Source organism: Phoenix dactylifera, chromosome 11 (genome assembly GCF_051530095.1).
Source record: "Phoenix dactylifera cultivar Ajwa chromosome 11, Ajwa_hap1_PhDact_Kaust_v1.1, whole genome shotgun sequence".
Taxonomy (NCBI): Eukaryota; Viridiplantae; Streptophyta; class Magnoliopsida; order Arecales; family Arecaceae; genus Phoenix; species Phoenix dactylifera.
This window is the reverse complement of record NC_143200.1, coordinates 9640260-9653048: the sequence shown is the minus strand read 5'-3', so window position 1 is coordinate 9653048 and position 12789 is coordinate 9640260. Positions and strand designations below refer to the sequence as shown.

At 39.5% G+C, this 12789-nt stretch overlaps 1 protein-coding gene across 3 annotated transcripts; it reads left to right on the top strand.

Annotated features, from left to right (window-relative positions):
* Positions 1–1084: 1084 nt before the first annotated feature.
* LOC120103795 (U-box domain-containing protein 45-like) lies at positions 1085–7986 on the top strand. 3 transcript variants are annotated; one of them, XM_039119252.2, is made up of 6 exons: positions 1085–1241; positions 1709–1786; positions 2369–2554; positions 3408–3515; positions 5190–6370; positions 7034–7986. In XM_039119252.2, the coding sequence occupies exons 2-6, from the start codon at positions 1736–1738 to the stop codon at positions 7818–7820; spliced, it is 2313 nt and encodes a 770-aa protein (XP_038975180.1). In that variant the 5' UTR covers positions 1085–1241; positions 1709–1735; the 3' UTR covers positions 7821–7986. The 3 variants fall into 3 exon arrangements, with proteins under 3 accessions (XP_038975180.1, XP_008801188.2, XP_038975179.1); XM_008802966.5 differs by having other exon boundaries at positions 1085–1245; XM_039119251.2 differs by having other exon boundaries at positions 1094–1451.
* The last annotated feature ends 4803 nt before the right edge of the window (positions 7987–12789 follow it).

Here is a 12789-nt window from a genome sequence, read left to right as displayed (position 1 = left end):
TAAGAGAAAAGATAAAAAATCATTTGGATCAGGAGTTTATCATCTAATATAGATCGTAATGTAGATTCAATTTCAGCAGGGGAGACCGTTCTATAAAGTATCTCATTATCACTCAGATAGATAATAAAGTATTTGATGGTGGAAGGATTATCAGATGTGTGGTATTCTCATTTATGGTAGTTTCCCTTTTAAAAGCATATATCTCTATATTTCCAAGACTCTCGTGTGGTTTTCCGCTTTTTTCTTGCTTTTTGCCTGCGTCTTTTCAACTCACGTGTCTCTTCCTTGCCATCAGGGCAATCTCCAACCCGTACTAGAACGCACTGTATTCCCGCCACGTGGCAGATAACCCCTTCTGATTGGTTGTCACGTGTAGGTTCTTCTTTCCAAATCCACTAACTGACTTACACGTGTACATCCGCTGTAGTGAATATTGGCATCATAGAAAAGTTAACTCACCACCGGCAAAATCAGCGGCGAAGAATCAGCCACGTTTAAGAGCGCGAGAAGTTTCGAGCGCAAATAATGAAATCCCGCCAGGCCAGTGGACGGTGCCGGCTTCCGTACTCCCGGACTGAGACAATCCCTAGCTATACAGGAAAACCCTTCTACTTTTACGAAATATCAATCCGTGCCACTAAAGCACCAAATGCCTGAACCAACCAAAGTTTGGTTAACGCGAACTATTCCGTAATTTTGAGATTTAAGTGTGGCTACGTGTGGCATACAAAAATATAATGGAGACAGATCTAGTAATCGACAAAGATGTCGGCAAGCCGATAAACCAGGAGACAAAGAGCCGGTACATGAACTCCAACTAACCAACGGTTAAATTTTCGAATAGTCATCAACCGGACAGTCATTAATTTATTAATAAATTCGGCAACTCCGTGCCGTTTGATTCGTCGAAGCTTGGATTCACCTAACGAACGGTTAGGATAGCTCATATAGCCAATATTTGTACATCACCGACGACGGACGGTAGCCATCCCGACATTATCTTTAATCGACCAATGATTAACAGCAAAATGATTATCTTAATCGTCAGATACACTACTTTAAGTTTTCATTAAACAAATCAAGAGTCCCTTTCGTAACTCGCGTTCTTTGTTCTCATTCTTCGCTCTCTCTCTCTCTCTCTCTCTCTCGCTCATACCTCCGCCCCCGGCTTCCCCCCGTCCCGGCGAGAAAACCTAGATATCGTAGTATACGCAAATGAGTTCAAACGGGAGTGATTTTTCGTAGGTATTGAAATGGGAAACCGTGGAGATTTTACCGAGTTTGAAAGATTTTGAAGCGCTCTTGCGGTTTCTCTCGCATCTAGTGGTTTTTGAGCTGCGGGATTTCGAGCTCTGTTCTATCTTTTTTCAAAAGAAAGGAAGCTTTATTTGGAGTTAAATCTGATGAAATTTCTGATCCTAATTTCCTATGTGCCGTCTCTTTTGAACCTTGTAAGTGCGGTGATTTAAGCTGCTTTTTTTTTTCAAATTGTTTTTTCTGAGATCGCGATTAAGCTAGCGATCCTTTCTTCCAGCAGGATTTCGAATTCGTTTTTGATTTTTCCTGGGATTTTTTTTGTTGTTATTTTGAACTTTGGGAAGGATGTGCCAAAGTGATCAACCGGGCATTGTTTTAAAGTTTTCGTTAACATCGTTGTTCTATTGCTTTGTAATTTAGTAACTTTTTGATCTTTTAATTTCTGTATCAGATGATTGAACTTTATTGAAGGATAGTTATGGATGCTGCTGAGATTGAAGAGAATCTATTTGTCGCCCGCGATGCGAAGGTATCCATGCTTATCTTTTTCTGAGATAAGTAAATTTCAGTGTTTCATCTAAATAGGTTAACGATTATTAATTGATGAAATAATGAAATCATCACTATATGTGGTACAAGATGCATTAACTTTTTTACTGTGTCAAGATGTTCTTTTTGCTCGGTAATGACATAGTAGTGTTATTGTGGAAAATACATGACACTATTTACGTAGTTGTGTCATCTTAAGCCAGTGTTTCTATCACATACGGTTGTACCAAAGAAAACCACACCAAAAGTATCTTCATATTTTCTTCGTAATAAATTTTCCTTTCATCTGGTTTGATATTTTCTTGAGCTAAAGGATTCCTGCTTCTCAGAATAATCATGTAAAGCAGCTAGTAGATGTACTTTTCTGAACCAAATTTATTTCCATATTTTGTACATTTGCTTAAATAAGTGATTGATTGCAAAGGGATTGATAAATCTATATTTCTGTGATCCTGCTTTTTGCTAAGGTGATCATTATAGCTTATTGAAATGGTATTCATATTATAATTTTATTTCCCACTCTGGATTAAATGATTGAGGAACTTATGATGTGCGGGTGCAGTTGCATGGAGGAATGTGTAGAATACTTTCAACAATTGTTTGTAGAGTGCTGGAGATCTTTCCGTTAATTGAAGCAGCAAGACCCAGAAGCAAGTCTGGAATACAGGCACTTTGTGCGTTGCATGTGGCCCTTGACAGAGCTAAAGGCCTTCTGCGACATTGCTCGGATTGCAGCAAGTTTTACTTGGTAAGTCATTTTTGTTCAGATTGCAAAAATTTGACCTCTGTATTATCTGGTTCTGTAGGTTGCATTTCACTCAACTAATGGGTATGCTCTGAAAGATTTTTGGTTCTCTTTGTTTCTTTTATTTGTGTGTCAAAAGAACTATTTAGTAACTGTCACTTTTTTACTAATTATAGAATAATGAACTATGTTTAAAGAATGATCTAGGGAGGTTGTTGATGGAAACGGATTTATCTTGTGAAAATTGTAGTTTGGACATCCCAATTTACACATCTGCTCTTCCTAGAAATTCAGCTTCTTACTTCAGCTTCATATTGTTGTTGCTAATGATATTGGAGATTGCAAACCCGTGAATATGACAGTTAAAGTCTTCGGAAGCTATTATAGCTGTTATAGATGCAAAATCTTTCTGCAGTTATGCACTCACTGTGATAACACAATCCATTCTTTATGTGAATCTTGCTGCTTTAGCTTCACACATTTGAACAAATTATAGTTAATGTCTACTAGCCTGCTTCATGATTAGACTGAAGATGATTTCTAGTTTTTATGATACCCAATAGCCTGCTTCAGATATGCACTCACTGTGATAATGCAATCCATTCTTTATATGAATCTTGCTGCTTTAGCTTCACATGTTTTAACAAATTTTAGTTAGTGTCTACTGGCCTGCTTCATGATTAGACTGAAGGTGATTTCTAGTTTTTGGAGAGGTTAATTTTCCTGTATGATGGTGCAATCTCTGCATACAGCACTAAGGTCAATAGAATTGTTATCCAGATGAGCTGAATGATGTAATTTGTGCTTGATGATCTTTTGCTTTGTGGGGGTCTTATCTGCATTTATTGATTTGCAGGCTATAACTGCAGATTCCATCCTTATGAAGTTTGAGAAGGCAAGATGCTCTCTTGAAGAAAGTCTTAGGCATGTTGAAGACATAGTCCCACAAGCTATTGGTTTTCAGGTATATTATAGAGATCAAACTATTCAAATATTTGCTGCATTATTTGGCATAATGTTTCCATACTTAACAATGTTTTTATAATTATTTCTACACCAATGCTGTTAAATATAGAGTTTTATGATGCCTATGTTGTAATTTACGAAAGGACCTACGCTCATATATTCTATTTGCAAGTGTTATACCCAAGAAGCTGTGCACACCCACTAAATTTTAGATTTTTGGTGAATTCCTCATTTTAACCAGACACCAACCCATAAAAGTTCAATGCGAAGTTGACAGCTGCTTGTAAAATGTTCTTATGCTTAATCTAGGACTGAGACTACCATAACTTGAACTGAATTACCAAAATCTTCAACCTAAGCTGGTGCCAAATTTACTACCATAATTATGTTTTTGCCCATTGCTTGAGAATGCTTATGCACTCCTTAGTGCACAGACAATTGTGGGTGCAAGCAACCTTCATTTACGTTATAAACGAACTATTATTCTGTTTTCTTAAACGTATGAGTAACTTCATTCTTCTTTCGTGCTTGCATGGATGTTTGATTGTCTTGTGGTACATGAATGCTTTTCCTTCCTGGTAAAGTCCGTAAGCTCTCATATAGTTTTGATGGTGTTCTACAGGATGAATAGGTTTTGATTTAGTTTCGACTGAAGCAAATGAGTGTCAATTTTGGAAGTTTCAGTAGTTTTATATCCTTTTTCAGTTATTTTGATTGAAAACTATAATGAATCAAACATACCAACTATAACTAGGAAAATCAGAAATGATGAAGAAAATAAAATAAGTGTTGGAGACATCTTTTGATAGTTCCACATTGAGACAGTTCAAAACTTATTCTAAGAATATTTTTTGATGTTTAAAAACTATATTTTGTTTGTAATGCGTCATAGTACTATTTAACAATCTAACATATGAGAATCTCAATGTCTGTAACATAGCTGAGCCTATGTCAAAACTTGCTTCAAATCTCTTTGGAACATAATGTTTCAATGCTTCCAAATATTCTAATACCTTGTAGGATACATGTTCACTTGAGACGAAAATCTTCTTGGGAGTCAAAGTAATGAGGAAATGGAAAACAACAAAAGCATGGATACATATAAAGAATTTTGCTGGATAATTTCGGGCCTGTTTTGCATTTTTTCTGTTTTTGTGATATTGCTTCTCTACAAATTAGCGAAATACCACATGGAGATAGATGTTGAAGGATAGCATCTGCACAAAACTTCTGTTATTTTATTGCTTTCATTTTCACTCTTTTTTAAAAGTAATGAATCTTTGCTACCAAAAGCTTTAAAGATTTTACAGACAATTACAAAATACAATAGGGTTTCTTCATACATGTTTTCTATTATAGCTCATTATTCTTCTTGGGTTTTTGAAAAAGAAAGCAGAACATGGAAGCAATACCAAACAGGCCCTTAGCTTTCGCTGAAACTCTGAAAGCAGCTAAGTTCCAGATAGTTTTTGATTGATAGTTCTGAGTGAAATTTCAACTCATGTGGCAGGAAAACTCAATATATGAACCTATAGCCACAAGTAATCCATGGAAATTTCTTTGGGTTATTCTACCAGTTAGCAGATCTGTTTTGCTAAGCCTTTTTATTTGTCCCTGACCTTCTTTCCATGCCTTTTTGCTGAATGGTTGGACTTGCCTGGTTTCATCTCAGATTATGGAGATTGTTCGTGAGCTGGAAGGAACTATGTTTCTATTGGATCAGTCAGAGAAGCTGGCTGGTGATGAAGTGATTGCTTTGCTTCAGAAAGACAGACGATTTAGTAGTAGATTCAATGATAGTGAAGAACTTGAGGTCTTCCACCAAGCTGCTTCTAGGCTGGGCATTACATCTTCGAGAGCAGCACTCACTGAGAGAAGAGCTCTCAAGAATCTGATTGAAAGGGCTCGTGCAAAGGAAGACAAACGGAAGGAATTCATTTTATCTTACTTATATCATCTCATGAGGAAATACTCAAAGCTTTTCAGATGTGAGGTTGCAGATGATACCGACTTTCAAGGTTCAGATCCTTGTTCCCCTACAATACCAGGCTTTGAAGAGGTCTCTGCCCCCGATGGAAATGGTGTTGCCTTTGAGAGACAGCTATCAAAACTTCGCTTTTTTAATTTCAAGAAAAATGGGATAATATCAGGAAAAGTGCCACTTCCTCCTGAAGAACTCAGATGCCCTATCTCCTTGCAACTCATGTATGACCCGGTCGTTATTTCATCAGGGCAGACCTATGAACGTATTTGCATTGAGAAATGGTTTTGTGATGGGCATAGTACATGCCCCAAAACTCAGCAACAGCTCCCCCATCTCTGTGTAACTCCAAATTATTGTGTTAAAGGACTCATAGCAAGTTGGTGTGAACAAAATGGTGTTCCTCTGCCTGATGGTCCCCCAGAACCCCTTGATGTCAACTATTGGAGGCTGGCTTTCTCAGAATGCGAGGCCATGGATTCCAGATCCATGGGGAGTATTGACTCTTGCAAGCTTCAGGGTGTCAAGGTGGTCCCATTGGAATATGGTAGTATCACAGAGGCATTCCAGGGGATTGATGCTTGTACTTTAGACAACAGTTCCTGTCAGGATGGTGAAGTGGATGAGCTTGAAGGATACAAGAGTTTGCTAGCTGTGCTGCGTGAAAGCAACAGTATGGGAAAAAAATGCAGAGCAGTGGAGCAGATAAGGTATCTGCTGAAGGATGATGAGGAAGCAAGGATCTTTATGGGTGCAAATGGTGCTGTTGAGCTACTCCTTCAGTTTTTAAAGTTGGCTGTCAATGATGGAGAGAAGAAGTCTCAAGAGGTTGGAGCCATGGCTCTTTTCAACCTTGCAGTTAACAATAACAGGTATTCTGGTTGATGCATTCTCAAAGATAACTTTTAGTCAGATATCTTTGTTAGAAATCAGTAACTTGCTATACTATAGATTGTACATTAGTGTAGGCAAATTATAATCTCATTGGTCCTCAAAACAGTGATGACTTGTTTTGCTGGGATAAGTTGCGTATCAATTGAGTAAATTGTGACCCTTGGAATCTTTCATTTACCATCTCATTTGCATCTGTTTCTTTTCTTATATAAATTCATTATGGAAGTCCCCATGATTGCACCTTCTCCCACTTCTCTCTATCAAATGTTGTATCATCCAACTGAATATTGTTAATTCTCTGTTGGATCTACCGCTGTATCTACCACTTACCTTGTGAGGTGCCACTTCCCTTTGCACTATTGGCATGCCACTTGTATAATCCTTTTGGGTCCCTGAATGTCACTCTCATTGCAACCTGTACAAAATGGAACGCATGCAGCCCCTCCTCTCCTTTTGTTAGCTGAAATAAGTATCTTGATTCAGTTGACAGAGGAATTGAAGACATAATTGGAATATGAGTTATTTTTTCCATGGTCATATTAAACTTGATTTTGCTTCTTTTTTTGTTGTGTGTGTGTAGGGGCAGTGGGCCCTTCATTATTTTATCTTTTCTGAAAACTCCTGTTGTCAACTTGAATCAGGAACAAGAGTATGCTGTTATCTGGTGGGGTGTTGCCTCTACTGGAGCAAATGATCTCAAATTCAGAGACACGAGAAGCAGCCACTGCCCTCTGCCTTAATCTTTCCTGTCTCGACGAGGCCAAGCCCTTCATTGGCTCAAGCCAGGCAGTCCGGTTCCTGGTACAGCTCCTACAAGCTGAAGATACTGAAAGCAGTTCCTGCAAGCATGATTCCCTTGACACCCTTTACAACCTCTCCTCCCACCCACCCAACATTCCTCTCCTCCTATCATCTGGTATTGTTGATGGGCTTCACTCTCTTCTCACAGCCTGTGGGAGCCCTGAAGCGGAGAAGGCCCTTGCTGTCTTCATAAACTTGGCAACAAGCCAAGCAGGAAAAAGAGAAATAATGTCGACCCCTGGCCTAATTGGCGGGCTCGCAGCCATCTTGGATATCGGTGAGCCAACAGAGCAAGAGCATGCTGTTTCATGCATTCTTATACTGTGCAATGGTGATGAGAGATGTAGCCATATGGTGTTGCAAGAAGGGGTAATACCATCCTTAGTTTCCTTATCAGTGAGTGGGACAGCAAGAGGGAAGGAGAAGGCACAGAAGCTGCTAAAGCTTTTCCGGGAGCAGCGGCAGAGAGAGCCTTCACCTGTGAGGCAGCAGCAGCTGGTGGAGCGTTCTGCTGGCAAAGGGGGGGTTATGGAGTCGAAACCATCGTGTAAATCAAGATCGAAAAGGCTTGGGCGGACCCTGAGTTCCATATGGAAGAACAAGGGGTTTTCAGTGTATCAATGTTAGTAGTGATCAGGGGCCATGTAAACTGTTCTTTTTTTCTCTTCAGTTTCTTCTTTCCCTTCACGTTGAGGGTAACTGGTCATTTTCCTTTTACCCTTGAAAAACAGATGTACAGGACTTTTCTTCTAGTATTTTAATAGCAAATCCTTGTTATTTTCCTTGTGTTAAATCATTGGCATCCATTTATATATTTTAATATGTTTTAAACCCTGGAATACCTGTTAGCTCCAGTGCAGAGTTGGTGAGGAGGGTTCTAAACTTTGGCTTTAACTGCAATATTGATGAATTGTATGATCTAGTCAACAATCAACGAGTATATTTGTTTTTTTATTTTTTTGAGGGAAGTTTTCTTTCTTTCTTTCTTTTATTTTTTTTTATAGAAAACGGTAATTCATTTAGCTCTAACGTGAGTACATCATGCCAAATCAAAAGAAAGTAGGGGCATTTTGAATAAAATTCCAAGGGATGCTAACTTGTAGGGCGTCATGTCTAGTAGATCTTTATTTCAAAAGAGAATTTAATTAGATCTTACTGTGTATCCAATCAAGACCCTCCATGTCACGGATTGCAGGAACTGTTTACAATTTATGCTGTAGATGATTTGTTGCCCTAGTATACTCATACAGCGGCCTGAATGTAAAAATAATTTAGTGGAGTAATTAAAAAATATGTAAACATGGTTTGCTCAGTAGTCATGTCTTTGTTGATCAATCATGTGCATTCTTATGTAAGTAGTGAGCAAAGTGGGTTATGATATGTTTGGCCAGGCAACCTATGCTAATCCCTTTGAAGTTCGACCAACACTAGCCCTTGAAGTTGGGATGACTTTGAGTGCTATGTTTTGAATTTCCAGAAACTCGGTTTCTCCAAAAGCTTTTGGGGGAGCTCGGTCTTGCATAGACTTAATTTAAAAGAAATATAGATCAAAATCTTGTGGTTGGTCATGGCCACTTTATGAATATTTTGAATTTGTTGAACTTTCTGGTTGTGCTTGTCACGCCCCGAACCCAGCACCCGGGTCCGGTACGCGACCGGCCGCATGAGCCCTAGAGCAGTGCCCTAAAGATCATGCAAGGCCTATGATTAACAAAATTCCAATAAATCCACAATTAATTTAATAATTCAAATAGACAAATCCGACATGTCAAAATAAACAAATTAGTTCAATTACGAGCTCTTCAAATGTTCATCGACATCAAAGAAGGATAAACAACTAACTAACTAATGACTCTGGTGCTCGCACTTTGCGCCCATCCCATCCAAAACTATGCATCCTGCAATTCTGGTAAAGAAAAAGAAGAAAAGGGGGTGAGCTTTACAGCTCAGTAAGAACCCCTACACATCCACACCAACACAATAATAATATAGATTTGAAAACCACAAGAAATTGATGCACATGTCATAAAATCATAAACCGGCTATCAACAAGCTCAAATAATCAATATAAGTATATACGTAAAACATCAATGAAAGTCCAGCCACACAAGAATGATATAACATATGATAGCTCATAAATCTTCATTACTGTTTTCAATGCTTTTTCTTTTCATTCTATATTAACTTGATCCGGATCAATTATCTTTCCGACTTTGGGCTACATCCCGGTCACGTTTCCGGCCCGTGACGGGGCAATCGATAGTATCACATTTCCGGCTTGTGACGGGGCAATCGATGGTATCACATTTCCAGCCTGTGACGGGGCAATCGATGGTATCACATTTCCAGCCTGTGATGGGTCAATCGATAATATCATATTTCCAGCCTGTGATGGGGCAATCAATAATAACGAGATAAGCCCAAAGTCCCTGTTCATTTAATCAATTCACAAACACACATCCATTCCCTTTTTCCACTTTATTTCCGGCCTAGACTAACCATGGTCACGTTTCTGGCCCGTGACAGGGCAATCAATATAACATGGTTAGTCCATACCACCACATCCATAAATTCAATTATGCATGTATAAGTTATACACATACATGCATCCATCATACTACCAATCACAAGCCAACACGATCAAAATATAATTTAATATAAAACTATTTTTGATTTGTCTGGATCATAGCATATCATACATATCTAAGCATAAAAATATTATATCATGCAGGATTGGCGTACAAGGATCTTTACCCTTTATTGAAAAACTCAGACAAACTATTCACCCGCCCTCACAGCGATTTATGAACCGGAATGCGCAAGACTCCGCTCAGCATCCTCTCATCCAATAGATTGTTCCCCTACAAAACCCAAATCATTATTAAAATTTATCAAAGATATATGATAATCTAGGCCCCCTGTTTGATCCTCTAAAGGGTCCTCTAAAATCTAACATCCCAGGACTATTTAGAGTCCACAAAGCAATGCTCTCCCCAGATTCAAGTATAGAGAGAGAACCCCACTAGAGATAAACTAAAGAGAGAGAAAGGAAAGGCAAAGAAAGAGGAGAGAACCGAGTGGCTCTCCCTCCCTCCCTCTCTCCCTCCTTCCTTCTATTTTCTCCCCGTAGGCATGCTCGGGGGTAGTCCCTGTGGGTGTACTCGGTGGCGGCAGTCCCTATGGCGATGACCCCAGTGATCGACGGCCCCAACGTGGTGCTGGCCGTGCGCCGCCCGACGACGGCAGGCCATGCGCCACCCCCGGCGATGAGCCACCGAATGGGAGGAGGAACAAAGCAACCAGGGACTCCTTGTGTCACGACCCCCGCCCCATTCCCGGCGGGCCGTCGCGACGGTCCTAGGGTGCGGGTAGGCATAAGGCCACCAGCCACCACGTAGAACCCTATTACCTATCAATCATTATTAAATTCTGAAAATTTTGGCATGATGCATGCACAAAATGATCACTTTTCCTATAGTGACCTGTCAGGATTATCTCAATATATACAACACACTACCTGTCAGAGTAGCAATCACATAATCCGTCACATAATGAACCTGGACAATATATATCAATACATCATCTCAGGCATATAACTCATCTGTATAAAAATCTGGTTCCCATTCCATCCATGGTCAAACCCATATCCACAACAGGATCTATGACAGTAACTATACACTAAATACAACAGAAGGTTTATAATACACCAAAAGGGTATAAACCTCTATCTACATTATACTATACTATACTATGGAGCGGCACAGCAAGCAGACAATCTCTAACCCTGCTCCTCTCTATACAATACCTGCCCTGCAATCAAAAACACCAAACTGGGGAGTGAGTATATGAATACTCAGTGAGTGGAGTAGAGAGTACTATGCACATGAGACAGAATATAATCATGGCTCGAGATGAAATCTCAAGATCAATAACAACATGAACATGAACTCAACATAGAGAATATAGAGTAAATCATCAATATCACCACAATCAATATCAACTCATCTGAAGCATATATGGAATAATCAAATAAACATATATGCTACTCATGAATATGCTCAACAGATCATAATGCTGAAACATACAAATCAGGTGTCAATATGCTGAAATCATCACTAGACAGCTGTCGGGAGGTGGGTTTTACGCCCCAGGCGAACCAGCAACAACTCCTTACTGTCACATGCATATGCAGGATAATACACCATATCGATAATGGAAATGCTAGACAGCTGTCGGAAGGTGGGTTTTACGCCCCAGGCGAACCAGCAACAACTCCCTACTGTCACATGCATATGCAGGATAAGACACCACACTAATCATGTAAATGCCGGCTAGTATCCAGAACAGAAATCCATCTCACATCTACATACTAGACGGCACCTCGCGGGAATTCTACATCCGCGGAAAGCCATACTGCACCTCGCGGGGTCTTACTATGCCCGGCGGCAAGCAGAATATAAGTCGCAGGACCGGCCGATCCTACGCCTAGGGCCGTGTCCCCCCTAGGAAGGGACTGGGCTCCGCCCACCCAGAAGGCTACTATGTGCACAAAGGCCGATGTTCAACCCCATCGACTATAGGTGTCCTGCAGATACTGCCAAGCCATGCATAAATGCCATAATGCACCCTCCCAATACTCTACTAAAAAGGAGTATAATCAAGATTACCACTCACTCGATCATGACCCAATCATAAACTAACATCAGGGTTAGGAGTGAGGGTCAAGGAAGTGCAATACAACTCAATATACCACTAAAAAGGCTCTACAAATCTTTGAAATGGAGGAAATGAAATCAATTTACAAAAGAAGTTATTTCACAATTTGGAACCAATTTAATTACTCATAAAAGAGTATAATCAAGCTACGACTCACAAGTCTTTAAAATAGAGGAAATGAAATCAATTTACAAAAGAATTCATTTCACAATTCGGAATCAATTTGATTACTCATCAACCCCTCGTAATTCCTCTCAATGTTCCCTCAAATGCATGTACAGAATAATCAAGCATGGAGAATCAAGATTATAGAGGAATCTACTACAATATCAATCAATATGCTCAAGTGGAATCAATTCACACTTGGCGACATTCATGAAAATGAATTAAAGATGCTCATGGTGCAAAGTACATGACTCCCACTCACCTGTCAATCTGGCACAGCCTTGATACGCCTCCAAAAATCGACAGCAGGCAGTGGAAAACTTCTTCCTCTTGTTCCCTAGCTTCTTGCCCAACTGTGACATGCATTTATAATACATTTAGTCCTGTATCAAGGGTCATAATCTACGTGCCAATTATAACATAGGGAACTTTAATTGATTCAACTTCCCTGTTCCCTAAATCTTTTCTTTTCTTTCTTCTTTTTTTTTTAATTAATTAACTCACCATTTATGTGTATTAGGGACTCCCTTGCATGAGTACAAGGTCCCTTTTAGCTTGATCTAGGCTTAATACCCTATTATAGCATAAAATCCCCTATTTTTCACCCGGATGAACAGTAACCCGGACCGACAGCCGGTTACTTCATCCCGGGTTTTATCCACTTTTCAGACTTCAAATTTGATGAAATTTTTACCTAACATTCTACACTCATAGA